This window comes from Lepisma saccharinum, chromosome 27 (genome assembly GCF_977018435.1).
Source record: "Lepisma saccharinum chromosome 27, izLepSacc3.1, whole genome shotgun sequence".
NCBI lineage: Eukaryota > Metazoa > Arthropoda > Insecta > Zygentoma > Lepismatidae > Lepisma > Lepisma saccharinum.
Window position 1 is genome coordinate 38,442,647 of NC_139255.1, and position 13,653 is coordinate 38,456,299.

Below are 13,653 nucleotides of genomic sequence, written 5' to 3' on the forward strand. Positions count from 1 at the left end.
TGTATGTAAGTAAATAACCAATTTTGATTTTATGCTTATATATGATAGTGAGTAAGTCGCACGCATCCAAAATATGAAATATGCCATCAAGAAGGCCCAACGAACGTTCTGCACTTCACTTTGTATTCTGCAGGTGCTGATGTATAGTTTTTCTTGTATGTACGCATTGCTTGCATTATAGTATTATTTTCTTGTAGTTTACGGTTATTACAAGCATAAGAAAACAGTTTTTCTTTGTGACGTTTCAGGAGAACACACGCTCCTTTCATCAGACATTTATTTTCATTTTGACTAAAGATACAGTTATAGCAATGGTTAGTATTTTTTTTAAAAAAAATAATCCATTATATAATGAATGTTGTCAATGTTACATTGTTGTAATATAGCAACTTAACTGTGAAAAGAAGCAGTCTGTTTTATTTTTTTTATTTATTTTTTTTTTTTAAATTATGAATCCCAAATATCATCAAGTAATTCAAATTCATCATTGTTTTCACAAAGTCTCTTGATGTTTTCTGTTACATTAAATTTTAAAGATGGTGGCTTACTCCATTTGTGAAAAAGAAAACTCCATACTGGATCTATGTTACCATTTTCATTATTTAATTTATTCCAGTGTTGTTCTGCAATGATTATTTTTGTTTAAAAATTACTAACCATTGTTATAACTGTATCTTTAGTCAAAATGAAAATAAATGTCTGATGAAAGGAGCGTGTGTTCTCCTGAAACGTCACAAAGAAAAACTGATGTATAGGTACCGGACATTTAAAAGCAATCTTATCTTGCACTGATAACACACCTAATTCTTAACGTTCTATATATTTTAAAACCTTTCATAAACAATTACTGTTTATGGGTATATTCCCTACCTTAGTTTCACTTTTCTGTGCTACATGCGGCACGATAATCGGGTCCTCAAGACGTGTCGTCAGAATCTCCCCTCTACTGCCAATAGTAAAGACTGTTGCTTTGTTCTTCAGGGAAGGCTTGGAGAAAATACTGCGTGACACTGTGTCCTCGATTCCCATTAAGTCTTCTTTCGTTGCGGCTTCTTCGTACTGTCAAGATCAAAAAAGTTTTGGAGAGAAATTAATACAACACCTTGTAACGTTGGAATTGAGTTTTTGTATTAGTCCACTTTATGCACAGATAGGCCAAGACTGGATCTTAGTTTAAAGTCTGATCTGAACCACTATGTAACTAACCTGGGATATCTTGATTACAAGGCAATGACTTTACCACTAGGCTATCGGGGAGGCCCGTTACATATATTGCCACATGAAGTAGCATAGCAGGTGTTCCAAAAGTCTTGCAGATTTTCACATAAAAGTAATAAAAAGATTGAAACGAACACTACAGTTCTTTCTTTGCCATTTTTTTTACCATGTGAAAATTGATTTTTAATGCATTATTAGTAGGGACGTGAAGTTTTAGTTTTATTTTTACCTAAATTTTGTGGTTATTTTTTACTGCAATTCGGTGTTATTTCTTGCGGTTTAAAGCAAAAATCGATGTTATTCTACATGCGTTTTTACGGTTTCTTCTATGCATAAGGTTTTCACATTGCTTTAGTTATGGAAAATTAAGGCAAATTTTAGTTTTAATGACAAAATTAATATATCGAAGGCTTACCTTTGTGAGAGATCACCAAATTTCTTGCATTTGGGAAACTATTTCATCTCATCGGCCACTAAATATGAAATGTTTATTGAAGGATATTACCCAAATCTTTGAACACAATCATATTTCAAAACTTTCACTCTCACAGAATAAAATTTTCAAAAATTGTTTTCATAAATTAACTTTTCAGTTTACAATAACATTGATGATTTTCCATGCACAGATTGTACGTAGTAAATGTTTACAGTATTCACTCACCACACTTCCTCTTAAAAAACAACTACTTCAAAATAGAAAGATAGCAGGGTTTTTTTTCATTCATTTTAATGGAAAGATTGCTTTAACAAAGGCTTCCACAGTTCGAAGTGCAATGTACTCCTTGTCTTTTTTCCTTCTTTTAAGCTTCTCGAAGTCTACGACGACAGAAAGTTGCCAGTTTGTTACTCACTTTCATTTTGTTCTTGCGCATCCCCGACGGCGTTGTGGCAGTGTCGCCGCCTTGTAATCAAGCGGTCCCGGAATCGATACCTGGTGGAGGCACCACAGTGGTTCAGATTCAACAAACTGTAGGTCCAGTCCCGATTAGCCGTTTTGTGCATGAAGTGGTCATGAAACAGCCTCTCACTTCCATTGCGCTTAATCAAGGAATCCCTCCGCTCCTTATTTTGCTCTCAACTTTTTGGTGTTATCGTTAAAACTAAAACTTCACGTCCCTAATTATTAGTATTAGAATTAGTAATAACCCAAAAAATGGGTTATATTTGATCATCGTGATATATTATGACATAACTGAAAATTCTGGAAAGGTAATTCACACCATGTTCAACTGAATATTCTTATAATCCCAAGTATATATATACACATATCAGAAAACAAGATAATTTACCTGCAATTTCATAAGCCTTGTTGAATAAGTTTTGAAGTAGGAGTAATAAATTTTGCTCATTGTGTCTACATATTCATCACATACTTCCCTTGCAACGTTTCTTTCATTTGATAGAAGAAATTCAAGGAAGAATCTGCAATACAGGAAAATATAATTGTATTCCTTGCAACAAAACCAACTTCATAAAACTTAAGGCTCTATACTTTTACAGTTTTCATGTATCGTAAATAAGTCAGTATTGATACTTTTGCAAATGGTGATGGTTAACAATTTCTACTTGTGGTTATTTTACATCACTTGTCTAACTCTTGCGTTAATTACATTACAACAATGAGCATGAATGGCAGTGGGACAAACAATCTCTTGAACCAGATTTGAACCTGGGACCTCTGAATTCATAGCACATTTCACTGACAAGTCTGCCTCGAAACAGGTGATGGTAAATAATGAAAACAATACACTGATTTAGAATCACCCCCCTTAATAGCAAGTACATAATTTTGCAGTTGCCTTCTACACTGGAATATGTCCATGAATGTTAATTCTACTGAAAAAATTATATATTTTATTAAATACTGTGATACCGCACACAATAACAGAACTGAAATAAACCAATACAATAAGGTTTAACAGTTGTAGAAATTTTATATTTATATTGTTCATAAAAACTTTCACTTTCTCAATTTTATCACAGATTATGGTTCATGTTAATGTGATCACTGTATATCTTGAGAAATGTGCAATATTCTTGACATTTTAATGTTACTATATATGCATAACAGATGGTTTTAATGTAAAATTTTTATTTACTACCATTGTAATATTTCAATGCAATATGCATGCTTATAATCTGGCATTCAAAATTATGTACAGTAAACTTGAATCGCTGAAATATCAAGATATCTGCATTAGTACTGAAAAAATTCAAAAGGTTCTACTGGAATTAAAAAATATAATGGAATCCTGGTTTTACATTAGATGAATTTAAATTTTTCTGCATTATACTTTTGATAGTCCCAATAGAACAAATGTTATAAAATTTCTCCGTAGTTTAAGTTTGTTTCACCTTGGTACCCGGAAAAGTGTAAAATTGAGGTTCCACTATATTACATGTAATACTGTTCAAAACTATTTGCTTTCAAATAAGTACTAAGAACATTTAATTAAACCTAAAAACATTTATTTCACAGCTTCCATGTTATACTTTTACTGCCTGCATCTCAATACAAACAATTTTAAGGTACTTACTTATGCTTGAGCATAGCATTCTGGGTAAACTGGTAGTTTGTCATCGGCTTTCGGAACTTGTAGATCTGCTCCAGCAAGTAGGCTCTAGTTTTTGCCACAGCCTTAACTTTCAACTTCTCTAATATGTCCTTGACATCCTGACATGACTTTGCCTCTGCAGTGAAAATGAAACACTGATAAATATTACCAATCAATCTAAAATACATTAACATAATAAATTGATGATAAAAAAATAATCACACCATACCAACCTGAACTGTAATATTTATTCTGGTTTGTTACATGATCAAGATAACTACTAAAATTGGAAAATATATTAGGGATGGGCCGATATGAAATTTTGGCCGATACCAATATAAAATTTACCGATACCGATAACACATATTCTACTGATCCGATATAAAATTAGAAATGGTCCTTGAAGAACCTTAAAAGTTCATTGATCTCCTTAATAAATGAGTGTTTCGTGGTGACCGCAGTGCAAAAGATGTTAAATATTTAGACATTTACTTTTTTAGAAAGAAGGGCATACCATAAAAATTACAACAAAATGGCAGAATTTTGCACTAAATTATCAGATATTTATCGATATATCGGATCGGTAACATAATCGGTAATTTTACCGATATGCCTATATTGGTCGATACCGATAAAGTACCGATTAATTGGTCCCATCCCTAAAATATATACATACATTGAACTTTTTCAAATGCCAAACAAATGATAAAAATAAAATAGGATTGTTATTGTTGTAAAAAGAATAACAGTAGCATATATGGAAGGCACGGCCATGAAATACAAATTCAAAATATCTGGCAATTCATAGATTTGATTTGATTTGAATATTCAGTTCACTGCATGCCCAGCTGTCATTTTAGCCATATTTGGATATGGAGCATTACCATTATTCTTATCTGAATAGACTACCAATCATAGTCACAAAAAAAAGTTTGTTCATCAAAAACAAATAAGGGTAATTCATGATGGATGCGGGAAAAGAGGTTTAACCCTTAATTCGCCGCCGTAACACATATGTTACAAAAAAAGTATGTCCCTTGTAGCTGCTGTAACACATGTTACAAACAGCTTTAGATACAATTATCGAGGGTTTACCACACTCATATTTGTATATTGAGGTTGAAACACTGACAGTTCGTTTGGGAACATGTTTTGCAATCGTGTTTCGAAAATTTCAAATCCCCCCCCCCCCCCTCCTTTCTCGGAATATGGGCTCACCCAAACACGTGTTCGCTCTTCAGTTGACAGACACAATAAATGCTTGGTATTTACGATGCTGTTTTCCTCCAAGAGTCATTCCATGCCAAATCAACACAGATATGTGCAATTTTTAACCTGACCATCTCCGATTTTCATGAAATTTGGGGAGTTGAAACTATGCATGGAAATTAGTAACTATGAAAATTTTTAGTCTCGTGCATCTTGTAATTGTTAAATTATTCAAGGTCAAAGTTAGCATAAATTGCCCTTTTTGAGCCCGCTTAGCTATACTAAATCTGCTGTAACTCCGCCCCTATTTCGCCTAGGAAGCTCAAATAAAGCTTATTGTACAGGGAATTAAACAAGCTTTCCAGTGATATATAACAAGCCTACCTTTGGATAAAATTATAATTTTGTCACGTGACCTTGACTTTTGACCTTGAATATCTCAAAACACGGCATCACCAAAAATCGTGAAAAAAATATATTTGGTCCCTCATACCATACTCTAAAACATACCAAAAAATCATTCTGGGACTGCAATGGGATCAGAAGATACAAAATAATATGTGTAACTAAGCCCTGCGTCAGGTCAACCTTGCAGCAGGTTTTAGCATATGTAGATCCAAACGTGCGCGCAAGAATATAGTTCCACTGAGACGGGTTCTATTCCGACACAACTGCATACTTGCAAGAAAACAGTTATTTAATTTGTAATATACAGACAAAATAATACATTGATTAGCAGGTATGGACTTAATTGGTTGCAATCACTGTGCAGACGAACTTAGAACCGCAGATTCGCCAACTCGAATCTGTAATGCGTTGAAGAGACATTGAAACTTTAGAGCGAGTCGAGCGAGACTGAATGCGTTGCAGAGCGCGTGAAATCGCTGATACCAGTGTTGCACCTCTCACTATTTTAACCCTATGTTTATTGTAGAGCGGCGAGAATGGCTGAATCTCCTGTTCAGCGCGCGGTTTTACCCGAATGTTATTTTGGGCTTCATCCGAAAGGAAATGTTCTTCAAAGTCAAGCAAGTTGTTTTAAATGCATAATCCTCCTTGCGGCAACAAGATCAAAGTAAAACAGGGCGTGAGGTGATTTGCCGTCAATGTGCACACGAATTGTATCACGGGTGTTGAATGATTTGCGGTTTGAGTTTAGCAAGAGGAAACGATTGTTTGTTGTTTGACGACAAAAGAATCTCCGCGGTATTAAAATATATCGCAGTGAGAAGAAACATGTTTATTATTTGGACGAGACGTCCTTCAACTCGGTGAGTGGGGGAAGGGGGAATAAACCATGGAAGGATACCACCATGCAAAACCACCGCCAGGGCTGAAGAAACCGACGATGAGGGGAAGGGGGAGGCTTATTGTTTCACCCACTGGCGGCAATGAAAGCTTTGTTGAAGGTGCATATTTACTGTTCCGCGCAAAGAAAGGGAAGGGTGATTATCAGCAACAAATAGACAGACCAAGATTTGAATCCTGGTTTAGTGAAGTGATTCATAAATTGAAACCAGAGTAATAGCGACAGACAATGCACCTGATTGTATATATCACCAATAACAAATCATGCTTTTTTGGTGGTACAACTTGAAGTGCGTGTGTCTTACAGTAACGGATGTATTGCGAACGAAGCAACCAAGTTTTTCATAAATCTATTTCTTTCTAAACCAAAAACAATAATTTGTCATTAAATTCAAGAGGGGCCTATCGTTGTTTACTTTTATCTTTGTTTATTTTTATTTTTGCGTGCTCGAAATATACACACATGCTCTCATGTTTAGAAGTTGTTTCGCTCTTATATAAATGACACATTTATTAAATAATATATGCGCAGAAAGTACTTTTAAAATGTTATGTTTCAGGAGACAAAGAGAAGCAAAAATACAATCCACTTGACATGCATGCGGGTTTTGATGTGTTGTGCGGTTGGCAATACTGTAGATTTTCTCAGTGTCTCCGATGTAAGCAGCTCGGCGGTTGAGGAAAGACTGGCACGGAAGATTCTGAGCTCAGTTCTCGCGCGGATTGATACATAAAACCTGCTGCAAGGTTAACCTGACGCTTGGCTTATGTGACTGATAAAAGCCCCATTACATGAACTATGAAGAGTCAAATGTCCCTTAACACCCCCTACAAAATGTGAAGGAGTTATCCTGGGTATAATTGGTCATGAAAGAAATAGGTTATTCACAGGGAGATCCCTAGCCATGTGTGTCAAGCGCAGATCCGGCATATTGTTGACCGCCATATTGAATTCAACGCAAAAATTTCAAAGGAAAGGGGGGTTATGTGATATATCAAATCAGGCTAGAATTTCACGAGAAATGAAGTAACGAAGGATTTTCCAACATATATTTAACTAGCAAAAATTTATTACTGCATGCTTGTAACCATTTTCTCCTTTTCGAGGTGTTAAAAACAAAGCACTGGAATGCTCCTAACGTGTTAGGAACTCATTGAGATCATGCTGACATCTTGGGAGAGAAAGAAGTATACGCACCATTGCATATGATTTTAATCAGCTACATTCACCAAATAGTTGAATAGTGAAGAATATTGGGAAAAGTATCTCAAACAATTACGTGACACTTCCTTTGGAATGAAAAATTCTTCAGTGACGAGGGAAATTTTTATGTTCACGTTAAATTAATAAAAATAATATGCAATACCTGTGATTTGCTCAGTCGAATGGTTGTTGCTGGTAAGCTAATTATGTGGTATAATGTACGGCGAACGGAAATGGTTGGTCCATATTCAACAACGGAACCTTAAATGGTGAGGGCTTCTTGGATTTGTTAAGTGAACAGGTTTTTTCACTATGTAGACATTTTCGCAATTTCATGGTAATTTTCTAGGTAGATTGATGGGCACATGGGGATCTATTAAAAGGCCTGCACATTCCCCATATCTAACATCTTAGGAGGACTTTTACCTTCAGAAACATTTGAAGAGAATGGTGCATGCACTAAAAGTCCCTGATATTGACCATCTGAGAGAAGGCATAGTTGCTGCTTGCGATGTTGTTGCACATGCTACATTACCAAATGTTCTATGCAAGTGTGAGAGACGTCAACGAGTGTGCTCACAGGAACATTGACAACATTATAATGTGCATATATCGTAAGTGAAAGATATGTGTATAACTTTTTGCTGGCGTAAGATACGTTGGAAAATCCTTCATCACTTCATTTCTCGTGAAATTCTAGCCTGATTTGATATATCACATAAACCCCTTTCCTTTGAAATTTTTGCGTTGAATTCAATATGGCGGTCAACAATATGCTGGATCTGCGCTTGACACACATGGCTAGGGATCTCCCTGTGCCTAACCTATTTCTTTCATGACCAATTATACCCAGGATAACTCCTTCACATTTTGTAGGGGGTGTTAAGGGACATTTGACTCTTCATAGTTCATGTAATAGGGCTTTTATCAGTCACATAGTTACACATATTATTTTGTATCTTCTGATCCCATTGCAGTCCCAGAATGATTTTTTGGTATGTTTTAGAGTATGGTATGAGGGACCAAATATATTTTTTTCACGATTTTTGGTGATGACATGTTTTGAGATATTCAAGGTCAAAAGTCAAGGTCACGTGACAAAATTATAATTTTATCCAAAGGTAGGCTTGTTATATATCACTGGAAAGCTTGTTTAATTCCCTGTACAATAAGCTTTATTTGAGCTTCCTAGGCAAAATAGGGGTGGAGTTACAGCAGATTTAGTATAGCTAAGCGGGCTCAAAAAGGGCAATTTATGCTAACTTTGACCTTGAATAATTTAACAATTACAAGACGCACGAAACTAAAAATTTTTATACTTACTAAGTCCCATGCATAGTTTCAATTCACCAAATTTCATGAAAATCGGAGATGGTCAGGTCAAAGACTGTGTTGATTTCGCATGGAATGACTCCCAAGCTTCCAACGCTGTGATTTAGTACTGATAAGGCACACATTCTTCTGTGTGTTTAGACCTGGTGATCCAGCTGAAGTAGTGGCGGCAGAGGGGGGGGGGGGAGTAGGGCAAGGAGAGAGGGGACTGGATGAGGTTTGGCGGTGTCAGCTTTCTGTCGCCTCTATGTTAGAAATGCAATGAAGCCTGACGATAGCCAGAGGCCAGAAGCATGAGTCTAAAGCGTGTGTCTATCCAGAAGTATAGACAAAACAAACGATTGCAAAGGCTCCCTTCCCTCCTCTGTTAGGACTAACAAAGGCATCACCATGAACAGTTCGTATCATATAAGAGCTCATCGATTTCCCTAAAGCACAATCGTTTCCTTCCGGACATATTTCCACAAAGAGCCGAATCAACAGGGAAGAAAGATTCACAGTAGCTACCCAAGATGCAAGTGTGAACGAAAAAAGCAAAAGTTCGGGTTTTCTCCCCAAAGTAGCTGGATAAGAGGGGGCCAAAGTCCACATTTTTATGATTTTTTCATTGAAATTCGGGGGATGCAGCCCCACCCGTAACCCCCCTCCCCCCACAGTTGGGGCATCCAAATTTTACATGGTTGCATGCACTGATGTTCTGCCTGCAAAAGAAAAGTTATCCGAAGTAGATTGGTCCCATAGTGTCAGTTATAACAATTTTATGAATAATATGCAAATTGGCTAAGATTCGCAAGAGTTTTACGTTTTGCCTTATTATTCAAATTGTATTACACCCACGAACATGAATCAAGTTTCATTCTGTTGCGTAAGCTCCATTCTTTAAAAAAAAGCAAAAGTTCCGGTTTTCTCCCCAAAGTAGATGGAGAAGAGGGGGAAAACTCCACATTTTTTCATTGAAATTCGGGGGATGCAGCCCCCGCCTGTAAGCCCCCTGTGGTTGGGGCATCCAAATTTTACATGGTTGCATGCACTGATGTTCTGCCTGCAAAACAAAAGTTACCCGAAGTAGATTGGTCCCATAGTGTCAGTTATAACAATTTTATGAATAATATGCAAATTAGCTAAAATTCACTCGAATTTTACGTTTTGCCTTATTATTCAAATTGTATTGCACCCACGAACATGAATCAAGTTACATTCTGTTGCGGAAGGTCCATTCTTTGAAAAAAAAAAAGCAAACGTTCTGGTTTTCTCTCCAAAGTAGCTGGAGAAGAGGGGGCAAACTACACATTTTTATGTTTTTTCATTGAAATTCGGGGGATGCAGCCCCTGCCCGTAACCCCCCCGCAGTTGGGGCATCCAAATTTTACATGGTTGCATGCACCGATGTATTGCCTGCAAAACAAAAGCTATCCGAAGTAGATTGGTCCTATAGTGCCAGAGTTATTACGATCTTTCTCCATTATGTATACAAATTCAAATTTCCCGCTCAAAGCCTCGGCAACACTGGGCTTACTTTCGCGAGACCACGCGGCGTACTAAGGGTTAAGAATGTAAAATTTCATGTAAGTATGATCACATCACCCCACTCACGACCGGATCAAGAAATTGTGGGGTGTTACCCCCACACCCCCTATATGCCTTCATGGCATGGTGCTATGCACAGGGGAGCACTTTACCTTTTTTTACCCCTTAAGGTAATTGTCTGAAGACTACACTTTCTATTCTACGTACCCACTGGAGTTTATGATTTCTGAATAGTTGCCAAATGTGAAAGAAAAGGAAACACAGAAATTTGTCTTACTCGATATACTTTCTGCTACTAAGAGTAATATAAGGAAATATGGAAAAATACTAAACCTTTGAAACTCTGCTCTTTTACAAAGTTTATCTTGTGATTGAGAATAGACAGCTGTGTCTGAAATTCCTTTTCTGTGACAGGAGTATCCAATATATGACTGAAAAAGATAGTAACTAATTAATATTACATGGATTTCAAGCTGGTGTAAATATTGTGCATAATTATACAAATCAATACACTAAAATCACCTTCATGCATAGGCATAAATTGATACTGATAGCGATACTTGGAAATTGTAACAATACAAAGTTGTAAACATATTAATAAGTTATTAGTGTGCAAGTATTCCACTTCAATTATATGCATGCAAGAGTATTGCTTTGAAATATTCAATAACTCCATAAAAATATGAAATTACTTGGTAAATCACAAAATTCAGTTTTTCACCCATTACTGGTGGAAAATAAATGGGAACTTTGAATTCTGCATAATTTCCAGGATAATTAAGACTCCCATGAAACTGTTGCGTGGCAGTTTTGCAGACCTTACGAAAGAATATAACACCGGAAAAATATTGGCAGAATATAATACAGTATTCACACACACAAAACTCTTGTAGACTTGATATAGAATATTTTTTTTGGATTTAATGCATATAGTTTATAATATATAAGTTTTCTAGCATCGTTATCTGTTGGAATCGGTAACAGTTCGTTATATCGGAGACACATTAAAGTCGGATATTTTGTGTTTTGCATGGTTCGTACTTACCAATTGTGTATTGCGGAAGATAGTTCAAGGTGCCATTTTGCTTTTTACACGAAAACAAACACAATTTTTCACATAGAGAGTAGTTTTCATTATTCCTTTTTTCGCTTCCGTAACACACAATATGGCGAGCAGAGGTTGACTTGTGTTGTAGGTATGCAGTGTTTCCAACCTTCTTCACCGAAAAACACCTACTATCGTGTTAGTCACGTGTGAAAATTGCACATTATGCACGGATAGCTGACGGATAGCCCCACGAACCATTTCCGATAAGGTTAGGTTAGGCAAGCATAGTTAAAAAAGGGGGTTGGAAACACTGACAGGGGGTTATGTCATCAAACGAATGCAGCATCCGGTTCACGTAGCGAAAGCAATGGCACTTGTGCTTCGGTGAGATATTTCTCTTGAAAAATACATGCTTTCCCGGTCAAATAGATTCCACGATGAAAGAAAATACCTCGACGAACGTTGGAAACCTTCGAGAAACTAGTTTCCGTAAGTAGTTTCTTCTGTAAAAATGAAGAAATGTGTCTCCGATATAACGAACTGTTACCCTGGAATCATTAACATTATTGGCGGAAACACTATTCAGGGAAACTGAAACACATAATGACATTTCTTCTGCTTACGTGATAAGAGCTTCAGAGACTGCCATGTCATCGACGAACTGACTCAGCTGACCTCTGACTGCTTGGCGATTATGCAACTGCTGACTCATGGCTACCGACTGCCTCTGAAGGTAGAGGATTTCACTGCTTATACTGCCCAAGTCTGACTGGAAACTTAACAGCATGGACTCCATTCGCTGTAAGGAAAAATAAAGTTACACCTTTGCAACTATGCATCAAATTAACATACATACAAGATTATTCGTTCCTTTCCTTCCCAACAGATGACATGAAGAATTATATTGGTAATGAAAATAAATGAATAACTATACCATTACCTACACAGATAATGAGCGCTATCAATGATCTCTGCATAAACTTTCCTTGCTACAAAGCCGTCGGTATGTACATTTCATTCTGTTTATTCATTCATATATTTCATCTCTGCACCATTCATCCACATTGCCACAATTAACCTACAAGTAGGAAATGAAACAATTTTATAACTGATCTACTGGGAATAACAATGCATGGTGTAACTACCTATGAGGACCAGTGCCTACCTGCCTGCCGCATTTACACCAATGGTGGGAGATAATGCAAACAAGTTATGGGGAGACGTGTGGTCAGCATGATGAACCCCCAGTCATTGTTGTATTTTTTCTATGACTGGGTTATTCTACACATTCATAGATCCCAAATTTCCTCACAATGGTGGGTGGGCACCGGTCTCATACACAGGCTGAAATCTCAGGAGACTCGAACCTGCATGTGTTCAGTAGCTTGTGCCTAAGACTGCAAGGCCAAGGTGTGGGACAATCTACTGGGAATAGCTGTTACAAAAAAAGAAGATTTCAAATGGAGAATTGTAAATATACTTTCCGAAGAATCTGCTGTTCTTGTTCAAAAGAGACATGAATGCAAAGAGAACAATTGCAGAAGAAAATATCAGTAAAAAAATGCTTGCTCTAATCAGTTAGAACATAGACATGTATAAAATTCAATTCACATTGAAGATGAATCTGTATGATGATGTTGAATTACACAATCCGAACCTGGACCAAATGAAAATTTTTGTATGCAAAAATCAAACAAGTGAGAATTATGGGTATCAAATTCTAATTCAACAAGTAAATTAGCATTAAATAAGAAAATGAGTCAATTTTATTACAAAATAGTCAATTTAAACTAGAATATGAGTTATGAGTGACAAATTTTGGTCATTTTGCACCCTTCAAAGCATACAAGGAAATATCATCTTACAGAAAACCTTCCTTAAATACAAAAAATCCCTTGGGAAAGGTTAAAAATGCAAAGATACCTGCATAAGACAAATAACACATTAAAATGGTAAGGTCAAGCTAAAAACACATCTTCACAGACAGTGGAAGAGACCGGCTCTTCTCATAAAGATAAAAGTGAAGGCACCAAGCATAGATGTAGGTAGTAGTTAAGAACAAGCCACTGTCTACATAGAGGCAGTGATGGCTCCGAGGCCTCTGGACTCGTACAAAATGCACCGGAACACAAACAAATATCAGTGTCATGAACAGTGTCAAGTATTCGAAGCCGAGATGGATGGGTAGACGAATAAACAACACACATCCATACTTGAGCTTCGACCTGATATAGAGAAAGGTACAGACGGAA

General features: G+C 36.6%; 1 protein-coding gene across 2 annotated transcripts in view; it reads right to left on the reverse strand.

Annotated features, from left to right (window-relative positions):
- LOC145980437 (vacuolar protein sorting-associated protein 52 homolog) overlaps positions 1–13,653 on the reverse strand; it is a 69,835-nt gene that overhangs the window by 22,650 nt on the left and 33,532 nt on the right. For both annotated transcript variants that reach the window (XM_083113530.1, XM_083113529.1), the window contains exons 4-8: positions 12,025–12,200; positions 10,687–10,784; positions 3,756–3,909; positions 2,508–2,640; positions 871–1,059 (exon numbers count right to left, since the gene is read on the reverse strand). In XM_083113530.1, coding sequence (XP_082969656.1) covers positions 871–1,059; positions 2,508–2,640; positions 3,756–3,909; positions 10,687–10,784; positions 12,025–12,200 — 750 coding nt within the window. The remainder of the gene's footprint in view (positions 1–870; positions 1,060–2,507; positions 2,641–3,755; positions 3,910–10,686; positions 10,785–12,024; positions 12,201–13,653) is intronic.